Genomic DNA, 17,069 nt, shown 5'->3' on the forward strand with positions numbered 1-17,069 from the left:
TATTCTACTAGTATATATTACCTGTAAATGCTTACTAAATAAAATAACTTAGAATTCTTATGTCTCATTTTATGTGATGCAGTTACTATTTGTAGAATGACCAAAATCTTTTTATGTATTTTAAGATATTTTGAATTGTGAATTATTGTTACTTATATTATTCTTTATGTAATTTTTAAATATATAAATTTAATTCAAAAGAAATTTAAGATTTTATGTTTGAATTTATAGTGAAAATGAGATAATTTGATTCTTATACTCCGAATTTTTTCACATAAAATAGGAAGGAGGGAGTGCATACAACTTTTAACTAATTTGATAATAGGTTTCTTTTTACGTTCTCAATTTTGGCTATTTTATTTCTGGCTTCTTAATTTGCTCTAATACTTGCCGTTTGAAGTAATGAATGATTATCGGGATAATGATAATCTGTTTCTTTGGCTCTCGCAGTTTCACTGTATGTAAACTACACTAAAGAAAGAGCCTGCAGAACTAACTACAATTCCCAAAGCCTAGCCCCTACACCTTACAACCCAACCGGTTGTCTTTTTCCCTAATTACCTGAATTACCCCTACATATCTTCCTATAGACTCTGTCATTTTCCTAACAATTAGTCATTTCTTTCCTTCCCGAGACAAGTCCAATATAGGGGTATTTTAGTCCTTTCATGCATGCATACATTCATACCAAGACGAAATACCTCTCCTCGCCGCTAACCGCCATGTTTTCAGAGATTTTCAGCACCAAAAACAATACGCATGTTAATAACATCTCTCCCTTTTGTTAATTTTGACTCTCTCTCTCTACCCCCTATTCCCCTTTATATATAGTACTACTAGACTCTAAATTAAAACCATGCATATATATTTCTCTCTTTATTTTTCTTGAGTGTTGAATTTTTTTTTTATTTTTTTTATTTTTTTTAAAGATGAATGATAATATGAGTGTGGATATGTTAGCATCTGGTGGAACTCCAGTAGGGTCTAGGTGGAATCCAACGAATGAACAAATTGAGTTGCTTGAGAGTTTATACAGGCAAGGGATAAGAACACCAAGTGCTGAGCAGATACAACAGATTACGGGGAGGCTAAGGGCTTTTGGTCACATTGAGGGGAAGAATGTGTTTTATTGGTTTCAAAATCATAAGGCAAGGCAACGACAGAAACAGAAGCAAGATAAATTTGCTTATTTCAATGGCTTTCTTCATCGGACTTCTGTTTTTCCACCACCTTGCCCAAATGGTAAATTTATATTTTTCTTTGTTCCACATTATATGAAAGTGTTATTGTTTGGGAAGTCAAACAGCTTTTAAATTCTTTGACTATAATTTTTTTTAATATTTTTAATTATTAGTCATATTTACTTGTAGCACATTTAGTGTAGTTGTCAAATATATAAAGTTTATTTCAAAATATTTTGAGAATCTATATATGAATTTATAGTCAAAATAAATATTTTGATCTTCGTACTCTAACCTCTACTCATAAATTGGGACATGGGGAGTAATCTTTTGCTATACATCGTTTAATATTACACACACGGAGTATTCAATAATATTCATAGCCGAATACTCAGTCAAAACGTATCATCACTGCATGATTTTTATTGTCTAAAAGCTCTGCATATTTGTTTATTTTTATTTACAGACATACTGTTTGGATATATAGTTCTATCTCTATTTAAGAGTTTTGACTGGTAGGGTCAAGGTCAAACCCCCCCCACAACTTAGGTCCACAATCTAATGGTGATGGCTTAATATAAAAAGAAAAGTGTTTTGACTGGATGGGTTGTTTTATGAGAAAATGATATCTGTACGAGAAGTCTGTATGCTTTCTGATTGACAGGTTGCTTTCTGATGGACAGTTTGCTTATCATTTAGATTTTGTTTCCTTTTCTGGGAAGTTTTCAGTTTCTGATGGCATATATTGTCTCTTTGCATTTTGCTACCTTCACTTCTATGATCACACTAACTACTGTATAAGTTAGTCCCCACCAGGAAACTTGTTTTTCTCTATCAAAATGATTTTTAAGACGTTTGAAAAGTTATTTTTTAGCGCTGGGAGAACAATTATTGATCAGTGTAATTTCTATATAGTTTTTACATAGGTAGTAAAAATGAACTTTTACCTATCATAACCAATTCTTTTTTTTCATGGGCTGAAGTAGATATTTTGTTTGCTAATGATCGGTGACATTCGATCCAACGACCTTTGTCTGCTCTAATATCATAATGATCTAATACCATTTTGAAGTGCGTTACCATCTTATCAAAAAACTTAAGTTGTTAGAGAGATCACACTTTTATTTATTTACAGTAATTATTACTCCATCTCAATAGTAATAAATGAGATTAGAAACAAAAAAGAGATTCAAGTAACATCTTGAAATATACTTTAATGTATTATATTTTTTTATTCCATCAGTATATACAAAGTTAAATATATAGGATAATAATCACTATTAGGTTTTGCAGTTGGTTGCAGCCCTTATTACGCACCACAAAGCAATCTAGGGTTTTATCAGCAGTATCCAGTTCCCAGTCTTATCCTCCCAGCTGGACCCGGCGGTTTCAAAAGGAGAGCAACTTATGATGCTACTGCTGCTTTATACATCAATGCTACTACTACTCATCCTCCAGAAAATAACAGTGCAAATGCAAATAAGCAGTTTAATCAAGAAACTTTAAATCTTTTCCCGCTGCACCCAACTGGGGTTTTACAAGAAAAGACTACCAGCTCTTCTTCTTCTACTACTTCTGCACATGATCAGTCCTGTGTTGTTACTAGTTGTCCTTCAAATTCAGTGGAAGCTGTAAACTGTTTTACTGATCTTGGAATTGGTGCTGCTGATCATCGTCCAGTGTTTAACGTCCTATGTGGAAAGGGTCCTTGTTAGTGACAGTATTGAGAAAATATCTGTGACATTTTGCTGCTGTGTGTTTCATCTGGTTGGCTTCTTGATCTTGTCTTTGCTATATTGCTTAGTTGGTGTTGGTTTGAAAAGAGTATAATCATATCCTTCATCTGAACAGTGTAATATGTTGTCAATGTAATTGTGCTTTCATATTGTTTGTCAATGTAATTGTGCTTTCATATTGTGCTGAAAGAGGATATGACCTTTATGATGTGATTCACAATGTTATTATCATTCTCGCTTTCGTTATATGTATGGTTCATGGTGGTCGTACGTATTAAGTTTTTCCTTCTGAGGGTTTAAAAATAACCATCATAACAGTATTTACCTAATTAAATTAATTCTCTTCAATATCAGGAGTTCCTAAAGTCCAGACTGTAGTACTAATTCTTTGAAGGGTTAAATGAGATAAGAAGGAAGAATTAGTTTAGCCAATGAACTTGTGCTTCTGGCACCATAATTTGAATCCTGTCATTTGGTTATGTACTTTTAGCCGGGGCAGATTCAGAATTTGAATTTTATGAGTTCAATCTTTGAATTCTTAATATTGAGCCAATTGCATTTTTAAAATTAGGTTTTCCAACCAATGTACGGTGATTTAGTGGAGTTTTACACATAAATTTATGCTTTGATCGTGTCGAAAGTATTAAATTAAACTAAACCCGATGTCCATCTGCCACTCTGTACGTACTACTCGCTTCATCTCATTTTGGGGGCCATTTTTGACTGGGGCATGGGTATAGAGTTTAAGAAATACTTTCGATAATTATGATCTAAAACAAGCAAATAATATTTGTGTAACTATAAATTATCTCATTAAAAGTAAAATAAAAAAATTAAAATTAAATAATTGGGTTAAGGGAATATAAGAATAATGAAAACAGTACTCAACGCTTGCTTTTCCAAATAAACAAAAATAATTTATCATTTAAAGTGTTATTTTGATGTTTGACACTTGAAGTTGGAGTTTTTTTTTTCCAATGAAAGAAATGGCACTACGACAAAGAAGGCTATTTATGACAAACTATTTCTAGCTTTTGCTCATGCAATTCCTAAATGTTTTAAAGTAACTGACAAATATGAATTTGCCCATGTCGACTAATCATCTCGAAAATCGAAATTGGTGGACTTGATCTTTAAAAATGCCATAAAATACGTAATATAGGTGATAATTATGAATGAACGACTTTTTATTAGGTATTAGAAGTGAAAATCATGATATAGAACCTTTTATGTATGGTTATGAATCGTCTTTTCTGGGATACCTGAGAAAAATATATATATTTGGTTATGAATTTTCGAAGTTAATTACTACCACTTCCAAGTTAATTTGGTTATGACACCCCTCTGATGATCAGTTGCTTAAATCAACTTTCAGAGGGGGCAATGGGTACTTATGTACTAGATAAGAGGCAGCTACCTAGTGTAAGGCTACGGTAAGACAAAGTCAACTTTTTTGTTAGCTAGAGTATAGGTCATAGTAGTCCTAGAGAATGAGCAATTTTTTGATGTTAGACATTCTCTAATTTGATATGGAGCTTACGAGCTGTGATTGTATATCAGGGGCAAGGTCCCTCCAACACCCCACCCGTGTGTTTCTTCATTTATTTAACTATATAATAAGTGTGGGACTTCATGGACGACGAAAATGTCTGATAAACTCACCTTAATACTCACTCTCTGGAAACATCGATCATATTATCCAAGAGAACAAAGGAGTACCTCTTTACGTTCTCCACCTTAATACTCACTCTGTAGAAACATCCATCTTATATTATCCAACGGAACAAAGGAGTGCCTCTTTACGTTCTCTTCCTTTACTTTTGAGAACCTTTTAGCAGTATTCATCTTCTTATTGGAACGATTTATGGTATGATTCTCTCACAATTTTGCTCAAATTCTTGGTTTTTCCTTGTCTTCTTCTCTTTCTTTGTTTTTTTTTTGTTTTTCAAAATCTCTTTAACAGTGCCATTTTCATGGTTGGATTTCTTGCAAGAACTCGGGAAGCGAGGTTTGATCTCTTGTGTTTGAAGGCTTTCTTTTTATCGATTTGGGTGGTTCCATTTCGAGGTATGCTTTTCTTTCAGTTCTCTTTAGAGTTTCCAATTGCACGACTTAGTGTTATTTGCTTTTGGTGTTATTTTTTATTTCATCGGTAATTTTCTCTCTCTGAAATTAAACATCTAAGCTTGATTTTTTACCATACATGTATTGAGACTGAATTTTATGAATTTTTGTATGTTCTCATTTTTGCTGAATTGTGCTATGTGTTGAATGTTACTTCTTCTTCCTCTTTTTTTTTTTTGATGGATTTCCTTCTTTGTCTTTTCATATTTTTGTGTGTCTTATCGATTTTTTTTTGTATACTTGTGTTTGAAACTTTACTTTTCGGATGATCTGTCTAATATTTTGTTGAGTTGCTCTATGTGTTTCATGTGGTGGGTATGGTTTGAAATAAGTGGTTGGACTAAATTTACCGCATTTGGAATTTGGTAATTTAGTAGCCTTTTGCTGCTAATTTTGGGTAAAAAGTAGAGACTTAGTTCGATGTTCTTTTAAACCCATTTTTCTAGGTCCTTATCATATATATATATATATATATACATTAATAATAAAGTATTTCAAAATTATTCTTTAATTGAGTTTACGTTGACTATAGTTGCATTCACGTCGGACCGAAACCTCTTTGAATTTCAATACATAGCGAGTAGTGATCATTCATGTTCAATTTGACCGGAATGTAATGGTTGGCCACGCCCTAATTTCGGCAGATTTTGAAGCTTAAATTTGCTCGAAGAAAGCGGGGAAAAAAACAAGAAATAATCGGTAGAGGTAAGTTTGCGGTGTTTACAACATTTGATTCTTTATGAGTTTGTACTTTTCGTGGCTTTTTAAATTAGTGTGAGCGATTTCATGGTGCATTTTTCCCTTGTCCTTTAGCGAAGAGAGAACGGATTACTAATTTTAGTTCTTTACCTTTCTATTGTGGAATTTAAGGTCATTTTTGACACGGATCTTTAGTTCTAAATATTACAATATAGTATTCTTTTGGTGCGGTTTTCGGCTTGATGTTTGCATGAACAAAAACCTTGCACGATTGATACTTTCGGTTGCTTCCTATGAATATTTTCTTTGTGCATAATAGGGTGGGAGTTTGTGGTGGTGTTAGAATTTATGGTCGTAACTCTATGCCAAATAATGACTTCAAATCAAAACTTAAAAAGTTCTAGTGCGAAGAAAGTTTCCCTCGCGATTATTCCACTTTACTTCTTCTTGAAATTTGAATTGTACATCCTTTATGTTTGCTCCGATTGTTGATTGATTTTCGCCCTTAAATCGATTAAACCGTATGGCTCTCATCGTACTGTGAGCTTGAGTATTTCTTTGTCCTTCTTCGGTAGTAAAATACATTGAGTTTGTTGTTTCTTTTGAGGTATAGCTTAATGGTACTGTTAGTTTGAAACCTGTAGCTTTTGCCGAAGTTTGAAACAATTAGCCAAAATGGTAAAGAGAAACTAAATGATGGGGAGCCATCCCCGACCTTAAGTGACTTATCCCTCAATTTATGAATTTATTGATAATGCTTTGATGTAAAGATTGAAGTTGAAATGTTAGATTTTCCATCTAAAACAATTACTATATATTAGATAATTTGCTCTCTTTATTCAAATGGGTTGGTAGTACTGATTAAAAAGAAAATTCAAATAGATCAGTAGTTTTAATGTAATGCGCCAGTGAGGAGGGTACGATGAGATCATAGGATTTAGCCAATATGTTACCGTATTGTCATTTTTCACCAAACCTGAACATTGATACCAAAAGTCTAACCCTCTTTTCCGCTCCTGAAGGAAGAAAGCTCGGTGTATGTTTCATTTATTAACGCACTTGACAATTTGAGATTCGGTAACTTGGTATAGCTTAAAGGAGTTTATCTCTTCTGGACATACGGTCCTTTGTCAAATTCTATAGCTCTCCATTCAATTATCTCCACTCACTTTTGCTTAGAAGATCTTGGTACATAATTGAAGTAAGCATATAAAAGCGAAAATTGAATATAGTTGGTAAATCCATGTGTATAGATATGTTGCACCAAAGCATCAAAGTATAATAGCATGTCTGTAATAGTAAGCTTTCTCGAGTATGTGGATGCGGTTAGGTAATGGATATAGCCATACGAGACATTCCAAGTCTTCTCCTTTTTAATGTGGTAATCATGATTTTCAAGTTTCATGCAATTTATAAATACTTAAATTTGTTTTTTATATCAATTAGAAAAGTTCAGATGGATTTACTTTACTCTTTAGTTTTCTCCTATTTAAATATCTTTCTCTTTTTGCATGTTTGAAAGATTCTTTCATTAGGACTTATTATAAAATTTTGTTGTGGAATTTTCTTTATCTAATGCACCATGTTTCCTTATTTTTTCAATTTTCTTTTGTTTATTCAAGTGATGATAGCTCTCTAATGTTAGAACGTAATCATCTGTCTTAAGAGTGTTTGGTGTTGTCTACTTCTATGTTTTTAATAAATCTACATTGTTTAGTTAATTTTTGCAGTTTAGTTATGTTGAAGATCCATGTTGTTAACATGGTGTTGAAACCATACCAACACATCCATGTTGTGTGATTCTCAACGTTTGGTTCTTGTTATGTTCTTTGTGTTAGGGTGTCTCATAGGTTGTCGAGTGAGTGTCTCTGAATGTTAGATAATAATATGTTCATCGTAGAAATGTTAGATATAAAATCAATACTTTTTTTAGATAATAAATATAACTATTAATATAATAAATTTAACGTCATCAATGATTTATACTTAAGTAAAAATTTTATATTAAAAATTTAATTTGACACTTAATATCCTGTCACAATTGCAATTAATTTAGACATTTTTTATATGGAAAGAATATTCTTATCATATAAAAGTAAAATATTTAGAAAAGGTTATGATATTAAAAAATAATTACTAATTAGTTGACTTCTATTTTTATTTGCTTAATCTGTCAAGACATGTGAATATAATTTTATCTTTTAATTCAAATTTAATATAATCTTCCAATTCAAATTCTAAGCAAATCATACTTAGTTCTAATACATTATCTTTTAATTACAACTCAAAAACTAACCTCACCTAACTTTATTATATTAGCTATTAATATTGTAAAAAATTGTTACGTCGCCTTTTATTGTTAACTTGTCAATTGACTTAATACCTTAACTCAGTATTTTCCTTTTAGTATTGGGATAATTTAAGGCTAGATCTCAACTCCTATTAGTACTCTCAAGGCTAGATGTTTAGAGTGCTTATTTAGTTGGCATTTTCTTACCCTTGTACACAGTGTAGATACTTTTTTGGATTTTGTTAGTTCCCTGTCTTTAGCTTAGCTTAGTACAATAGGCAGGATTCCTTTTGTTTTTACGGGTTTTTGTCTAAGTTTGCTTCCCGATTTTTGATTGAAGTAACTTCTTTTGCTCACACTGTAACCTTGCATCTTCTTGATGCTTTACTAATGACATTTGATTACTTTACCAAAAAAAAAAAAATCAATTTTCTTTCATAATACCAACCTCTGCGAATATACATTTATGATTATTCACCAATAAGAAAACACAATTATTTATCGATATGAATTATACGGTTTATTTTTTTCAAAATATTTCACATTATGATTATCATAGTTTTAAAACCTTTTTTCAATAATAATAAAGAAATGAAGAAACTCAGTGCATGGTGTTTCAAAATGCAACTTGTAGTATTTTTCATGTAGTTTTCAAATATATAAACTTTAATCTTGAAATGTTGAGTTAATCTAATTAAATTTAGCTTTAAATTTAGCCAAATTGACTCTCGAAAAGCAAAAAATATCACATAAGTTGAGACGGAGAGAGAGCAATATATTTCCTTTCATAGATGTCTGCACAAAGTTAGAATTTTAAAAGAAATACTCAAGATTATAGCAGGATCAACAACGTAGAGAAAAGAGTATGATTTCTAGAACTAACAGATGTAACAGGTGATAGCCAAACAGAAATGTAACTATTGTTGTCACAAGTACATGTGGACACAAATAATTCCAAGAGGTTGTTATTGAGAAAATCAAAATCGACATCATGATCAAATAACATGTCAAATGTGACCATTTAAATTCTGCTGAAAATCAATTTATAATCCAAGAGAATGTTGTCAATAGTAGATGTAGGAAAATATGTAACTAAAAATAAAAATTATTATATCACTAAGTATATTAATCTTAAATTAAATTGTGCATGTCATCCATAATTTGACACTCATATATACTTTTTAAAAAATATTTGTGACTTCTCATTTTTTCAAAAAACTTAGTAAGTTGCCTCCTTCAAACTTTAGTTGTTTACTTTCCATTTCTTACTCCCTTCTAATGTCTTAGTGTCCAAATAATTTGTCAAGTTTGTCATCAAAAAAGAAAAAAATTGTCGAGTTTAAATTTCTTTAATTAAGAATAGCGGAATGCTCAAATTTAGCGACTATTATATTTGAATCTTATTATTTAAATTTGAACATGGATTTAGGCGGGATCCAAACCATTTTGAGACATCCTATTGTTGCCCGAGGAGACATGAGCAATTTATGCAAGGAAAGCACGGTGGACTCGTGGAACTTTCGAGTTTTACCAAGTTTCCGAGCAAAAAAGTGGAAATAGCTTATGTTACGATGTTGCCAAATCGGAACTTTTTTTCCCTTAATTTTAGCTAGGTACCCGAAGCAAGTTAGATGTTGGAACATTCTCTTTTGCTTTAGCCAAATTGAGAAATAAAGAATATAGAGTTTTCCGATTATGTATGTTTCCATACCTGAAATTATTTTGTTGAACTTTTTGGTAATCTTGAAATTGTGCAAATAATACTAACAACGTTGTTTGGCATAGGCCGTGCTCGGCCCACGGCATATTGATCTCTTGGTAATAATTGATGTAGGTGGACACTGGAGATGCAGGAAGAATGTAGGCTACACAAAGCGGCATGTTTTCAAGTAAGGTAATGCACTCATTCTTACCTCATTTGTTTTCAAAAGCCATATTATATCTTTCTTATTTAATTGATCACGTATTTTCTTGTACAAAGAAAAAAGATATGACGAAGAATGCATTATGAAATGCTATATGTTACATTTTCTCCAAAAAATTCATATGATGTGTTTGAGAGTTGCACAAAGCTTGATAAACCTTCGATTAATTCGTTTGGTATGTAGACAAAATTATCTCAGGATTATAATCTTAGGACTAATTTATCTCATCTCTTGGGACTAATTTATCCCATCTAGGGGATGGGATAAAATAATCCCAGGATTAATGGGATAAGATGGATTATCCGTCTTTAAGTTTGGGATGCACTTTATACGTTGTTTGGTACAAAATTAATCCCGGTTAGTCTTCCAGGGATATCCCGGCTAATCTGGTGCACCAAACGACCCCTTAGTATCAATAAGGAGTTGCAAATTAGATTTAGACATGTACGACATAGAAGCCGGGTGTCTTTGCTTATCTTGGGGCATTGTTCTCGAAAGCGGCCACTTGCTTTTCAAGTGAGGCACCAATACATGGTCGGATTCGAAGTTTTAAAATTTGATTGCATCTAATAATGACTTACTACCATGTTTCTTGAAGATATAATTGGGTAAGGTAATCTTTTACGCCTTTCAGCGCAAAGGACTGCGGGATGCGAAATTGGTGTAAAATAAAAAGATTGAATGGTTGTTATACGATGAAGTATCTGTTTGCTAAAAAGGTTTACCTTTGTTCTCGATATGAGCGTATGCAATCTTTGCCAAATAACAAAATAGTGCATTTGGAGTGCTTAAAGCATTTTCTTCGGCAAATTCGCCTAGCTAAGAAGAAATAATCTATAAAGGAAGAGTTATGAATTTTTGAAGTGTTAATTCACTTTGGATGAGTGATATCCATTCAAGAACCTAAGAAGAATGGGTATTTCCTTTTTATTTTAATTATAATGTCAAAATATAACTATTTTTACTAAGATCTAAATCACTTATCATGATGGATGAATAAAGGCGGTTTCAGGTCATGTTTGTTGAATATGCTTCATACCATTGAATAAGGAATATGATATTTGGCTCAGTAGATAGATCATTTTAAATGTATTAACAATTTCAACATGGATTTTCATTATGTTATAATTAGTTGTCATGTTTTTTATTGGTTTGGAAAAGTTCCTTCTTTAAGAAATAAACGTGACGTTGAACAAATTTAGAAGGAACAATATCTTATAAATGTGGCCACTGCTGGGGTATTTCTAATATGATAGCAAGAATTTGCATTGCTACGGTTGTTTTTTGGTGTAAAGAACATTTAATAGAAGAAGGCTGAACGTTAGTAGATCTCTTAGTCTTTGTAAGTAGTTTAGCCGTTCTTAACAACTTTTTGGAAGTCTCCAGCATGTCCTAAGGCTAAGGATACAATTTTACCGACTTCGGGAAAAAAATAGCAAAAGGTTTCAATTTTTGTATAAGATAAGCTTGAACCTCCTATGTATCATATTAATTCTGTTGTTATACTCCTTATTGAGAACTATGAATCCAACATGAGTTGTTGATCAAAAACTTATAGGATATTCCTTATGAGTTATGACATTGATAATCTTTACAATTTCCTTTTAACACGTCTTACGGTCTCTTTTGTTTTGATATAAGGAAGCATTTGAAATCTTCTACAGTGCCATCTTAGTTCCAGAAGAATTGAAGATTGAGCATAAGTGATGCACAATAATGGCATAGTGGTTTACTGCTTAATTCAGGTTGAGCCTTCTAAACCTCTTTTGTTTGTCCTAATTTCTGTAAAGGTGAACGGTTGTCTTTTGGCGAAATAAGGAGGTCGGCACTTGAAGAATCCTCTCTTGGACTTATTTTGTCTGTGTATGTTTTAGTGGTTGAGAGGATAAGGAAAAAGCTTGAGGTAGGCGGAAAAGAGATTAATGTGCATGATCCTTGAGATAGAGAAAACATCATGCCTTATCTCTTTAAGCGGTCCAAGAGTTCTTCGTATACCAATCGGCGGCTTCTAAAAATATTTGTGTATGAATCACTGAATGACGATGGTAGTGGGTTTCTCTCTAAGTTTTCACTTAGTATATAGAATGGAAATATGGACATTGAAACACCTAGATCTTTATCATTTTCCCTAAATGATGATGGTAGTAAGTCTCTGTCATGTGATTTAGCATAATATGGAAACTTGGACATTGTCCTCCAAGAATTTTGTTATAGTCCCGATGCACCTTCTATAGTTACCATCTTACTTATAGCTCGGGGAAAAAGCTAGAAATGGTTGAATGTGTGAACTTCTCTAGGTTTTGTTTTTTCGAACATATTGGTTGAGGTAATGAGGGTATTATCTGCTCAAATATGTGATTGTGAAACTAATAAGTGGATTCGTAAGAAGCCGGACCTAATAGGATTTTTGATATGTTTTGCGATTTTACTGAGTTCGAACATGAATTTCCTTGTTTTGTTTGTTTCATTGGGGGTTGCAATGTTGTCGGTTGTGTTTTGTGCTTGATGTGTTATCGAGAAGCACGAGGTGTGCTCTCGGCTACGCAAGCAATCAAGATATACTACGATCCAAATATTTCTTTTCATGCTATCCACTCAAAATTTTGCTCTAAGGTGATGATTATTCTCCTTCCATTAAGCGACCTAATCACATAAACAATTGATTAAGTTTGTTCATTATCTTAATCTTTGAGTAGTCATTTACCAACCGACTTACCATCTTTTTTGGAGGTGTGATATAATAATACAAGTTGAAAAAGTCTACTTGAGCTTCAGCGATAATACCTATCACAAAATTGTGATTTTTTCTCTTGATGGTTGGTTTGGCGACATCAAACTGTAGTCTGTTTTTTATGGGGGGAAATTCACTTGTGGCCCTTAATTGGTTCTTAACTTTTGTTCAACAAGCTAACAAACTAACTTTTCTTTAAGTAATAGACTTGATTGATTAGATGTGAACATTAGGTTTATCTGCTGATGAACTCCTAACAATCTTACAACACTTTCTAATGATGTGATTTAGTGCATGTTACACTTTCAGGTTTTCATTTATTATGTGCTATGATAAAAAGCAATATTTTCTAATTTCCATTTTGGCTCTGTGGCAGTAAAAAAAATTCCGGGACTCAAAAAGGACCTCGTTTAGCATAAGATAAGCGATCACATAATTATCTTGTTAAGTATATGTTTAGGTTTGTTAGAGTCCCTTTGGTAGCCGAATCACGTTTTAATGAGCTGTAATCTATTCGGTTGAGTAGTACTACAACTAATATCGACTTTCACTTAGAGAGATGATGGATTGAAATCTCGTGGTTTTAATATTCTTTTTGTTTGTTCCTTTGCTATAGGAGAGGAGGAGCGTATATCGTCGTCTTATGGTCTTATCTATGAGAACATAGTTAATGGCATCAATCTCTTTACCTCTGTATTATGGAAGTTGTTCACATCCATAGCAAACTGGGCTGGATAAGCTCTAGCTACACATCTTACGATGAAATGGAACGAGAATATCCTTCCTTTGTTCCATCTTTGGAGAGTCCACTTGTTTTGTACTTGTTTTGGCACTTGGAATAGCCCGGTGGCGCATAGAGGCATGAATGATCTTGGAGGATTCATGAAGTAGTGGCGCAGGAAAGCTTTACGAAGGCGAGAGAAGCCTGAAAGGATTCTGAGGCCATTTATGGCAAGTTCATTTATACAGAATATACTTTGTTCCTCAAATGAGTTTAGTATGAAATGTTTATATAATCAGCTTTATGGTATTACTTCAATTTTAGTAATCATGCTAAAAATATGTATCATCCTACGATGTTGAATATTTCTTTTGAAATGTGTAGTTGTGCAAATAACGGGAGCAACGTATAGGGCACACTGTTTGTGTTTGATGGTGTATGTGAAGAGCAAAATTGTTGGATTGAAATAGTCTACTTTAGGTAAACTTTTTGCACATTGCTAGTTTTACAATTCAAAAGAATTAAAGCTAAAATCTCAATTTTTCTCCAAGTTCTTATTTGATTTTATTTTTCTTCTCTATCGACATTTGTTCTATTCTTTATCCCGATAAGCAAAGTAAGAGTCATTAACTTTCTTTATGTTTACAGTATTACTTTGCTATCTACTGGATTGTGTAAGTATATTCTTTCAATTTCTTCCCAGGTCATGAAAGAGTTTCATCTTGCAAACATACTCATGTTCAAATTCAAAATTCAGATTCCGCCCAATCTCATACAGATGTTTGGAGCACCTACAAATCTTCTACTTGTCTTTCTAAGCAAGCTACCTATGTAACTTTGTTCCACAAACTATGTCTTTGTTTTGCCTTTTCTGCAAACTACTCATGTAACTTTGTTCCACAAATGAATGTAATATATTATGAAGCATGTCATGTTAATATTTAGTTTAATCATCTCTCCTTTATTTGCGTCTCAGTAGTAACGAACGCCCGTGCCTTGCACGGGCACAAACTATCTAGTATTATGATATACAACACCCCTGGAAGCCATCCGGAAAAATTGATTAAAAAAAAATAAGTTCGTAAGATACAAGGAAAAGAATATATGTGCGACAAGACCTTTTGTCACAACTTTGCAATATTTTCAAGTGCAAGGTCTACATTCTACGACATTGAAATTCATATTTTGTTGATAAAGAATTTGGCGTAAAAGGAAAAAAAGGAACACAAATGCATAAGGACTAGATCGTTTGGATTCCAAACATAAGCTCAAATTCCTTAAAAAATTATGGAACGATAAAAGGTAGAAATAACAGCATTCACTGACCATTTTTTGGCTTATCATGAAGTTTTAAATTTCACAAGTAAAACTTCATTACAATATCCTGAAATTTTATCAATGGAATTTAAAACTTCATGACGTGACTACTTTTCAATCATAACGATGAAAAATGGTCATTTTCAAATTTTATCATGATAAAAAGTGGTAAAAATGATACTACTAGGGAGCCACTTTTAGGTATATTTCAATCAACAGCTCTAAATGATCATTTCTGAAAATCATCCGATAAAGTGGACTACAAATGAAGTAATTGCACGGTTTATCCTTCACTAGCAATACATGCCCATGCGATGCACGGGCCGAACATATCTATTCACTTTAATTAGCTAGTCTTTAAGGTTTGTATTTTGAAAATAACTTTTAAAAACATTCTAATTGTTATTATATATACAAAATGTATTTTATGTACCATCACTTTAGTTGTAATTAAAAGTCTTTGAGATGGAAAGGGTCTGACTTTTTTTATCATTATCATGACAATGAAAGTTAAAAGAAAATTAGTAAGAATATGAGGGAAAATTAATATTTTGATTCTAAATATTTTCTTTTAAATTCTTTAATATTTTATATATATTTATGCTGTGTTGCTATCATTTCAATTAAGTAGCATTAGGATCCAAACATAAGAACCATTTTGGTGTATATATTGGATTAAAATATTTTTATTAAATTAATTATAAAATATATTATAATTTTTTATATTAATTGTTACTAAGAAATCAAATTAGAAAGATATATGTTATATCATTAATCACCAAATTTTAATTCGAAATGAAAATATAAAGTAATACATTTTATAAATGTATAGAAACAACGGAAAATCAAAATACCACTTATTCAATTCAAAAAGGCCATATAAATACGCCCCGCCTTTTTGGTCTAAAAATATCCTTCCATCCACCTTTTAGGTCTAAAAATACCCTTAAGGTTTGTTTTTGGCTCAAATATACCCCTCAAACTAACAAGTTAAAATTAACTCTTTTAAAAAGCCAAATGGCATTTTGTAATTGGTCAATAATAAAATTTTTAATTTAAAAAAAAATCCAGATTTAAAAAAAAAAAATCAGATTTTTTTAAAAATTCCGTAATTGGTCAATAATAAAATTCCGTAATTTAAAAAAAAATTCCAGATTTAAAAAAAAAATTCAGATTTTTTTAAAAAATTCGTAATTTAAAAATTCCGTAATTGGTCAAAAAAATTCAGGTTTAAAAAAAAAATTCAGATTTTTAAAAAATTAGTAATTGGTCAAAAAAAAATTCAGATTTAAAAAAAAAATTCCAGATTTTTTTAAAAATTCCATAATTTAAAAATTCCGTAATTGGTCAAAAAAAAATTTGAATTTTTTTAAAAATTCCGTGATTTAAAAAAAAAATCAGTTTTTAAAAAAAAAATCCGATTTTTTTTTAAATTACGGAATTTTATTATTGACCAATTACAAAATGCCATTTGGCTTTTTAAAAGAGTTAATTTTAACTTGTTAGTTTGAGGGGTATATTTAAAAACAAGATATTTTTAGACCAAAAGGTGGTAATTTATGAGCCTTTTTGAATAGGTTAGGGGTATTTATGAGCCTTTTAAATAGAAACAATAATCAAAAAAGGAGAGTAAATAAGTAAAGTATTGACAATGAAGGAAATAAGGGATAAATGTCTCCCTCCTTTACTTTTACTTGCACACGTTAACATATCAAGGGAAAAAAAAATTCTTCTTCTTATTTTACCTTTCACATTAATTATTCATTTTCAAATTGGGAGGCTATTGAGACTATATACCAATAAATATGGATATTATGATAAAATATATCTTTATTTATTAATTTTCAAAGAACGTGCAAAGTCAAAAGTGAACAAGCTATGTGTAGGAGCATTAAAATAACTTTTGGTACAAATTTGCATTGCTATTATTCGTCCTCTCTTCACGTTAAAATATTGAAAAAGAAGGAAAACGGGGATAATAGAAATAGAAAAGAAGATAAATATAGAATAGAAAAATAGACATATACTTTTAGTAATGTGGCCAAGTAATATGGACGAAGGGAGTACTTCATTTTTATTAATTCTTAAAGAACGTGAAAAGTCAAGTATAGTAATGTGATTAAGTAGTATGAGACGGAAGGATTACTTCATTTATTAATTCTTAAATAACATGAAAAGTCAAAATGAACAAGTAAAAGTGCACGGAGAAAATAAATATGTGTCGGAGAATTAAAATAGAAGTGCACACGTGTATACATGAGAAGAGAATAAATATTCGATCTACTATAGCATATATGCACGTAGGATTTATTAATTCTCAAAGAATGTGAAAAGTCTAAAGTTAA

The 17,069-nt window shown here is 31.6% G+C and overlaps 1 protein-coding gene across 1 annotated transcript; it reads left to right on the forward strand.

Moving 5' to 3' along the window:
- The first annotated feature begins 591 nt into the window (after window positions 1-591).
- LOC132052835 (WUSCHEL-related homeobox 2) lies at window positions 592-2,896 on the forward strand. The gene is made up of 2 exons (XM_059444528.1): window positions 592-1,242; window positions 2,475-2,896. Exons 1-2 carry the CDS (start codon window positions 930-932, stop codon window positions 2,894-2,896), a joined length of 735 nt encoding a protein of 244 aa, XP_059300511.1. The 5' UTR covers window positions 592-929.
- Window positions 2,897-17,069: the final 14,173 nt, after the last annotated feature.

The sequence above is a fragment of the Lycium ferocissimum genome, chromosome 4 (assembly GCF_029784015.1).
Source record: "Lycium ferocissimum isolate CSIRO_LF1 chromosome 4, AGI_CSIRO_Lferr_CH_V1, whole genome shotgun sequence".
NCBI classification, from domain to species: Eukaryota; Viridiplantae; Streptophyta; class Magnoliopsida; order Solanales; family Solanaceae; genus Lycium; species Lycium ferocissimum.

Bases quoted from the DNA above. Each gene is read 5' to 3' on its own strand.
- LOC132052835 (XM_059444528.1), top strand. From the start codon at position 930: ATGAATGATAATATGAGTGTGGATATGTTAGCATCTGGTGGAACTCCA. The intron at 1,243-2,474 runs GTAAATTTATAT...TAGGTTTTGCAG, and splicing joins TCCACCACCTTGCCCAAATG to TTGGTTGCAGCCCTTATTAC.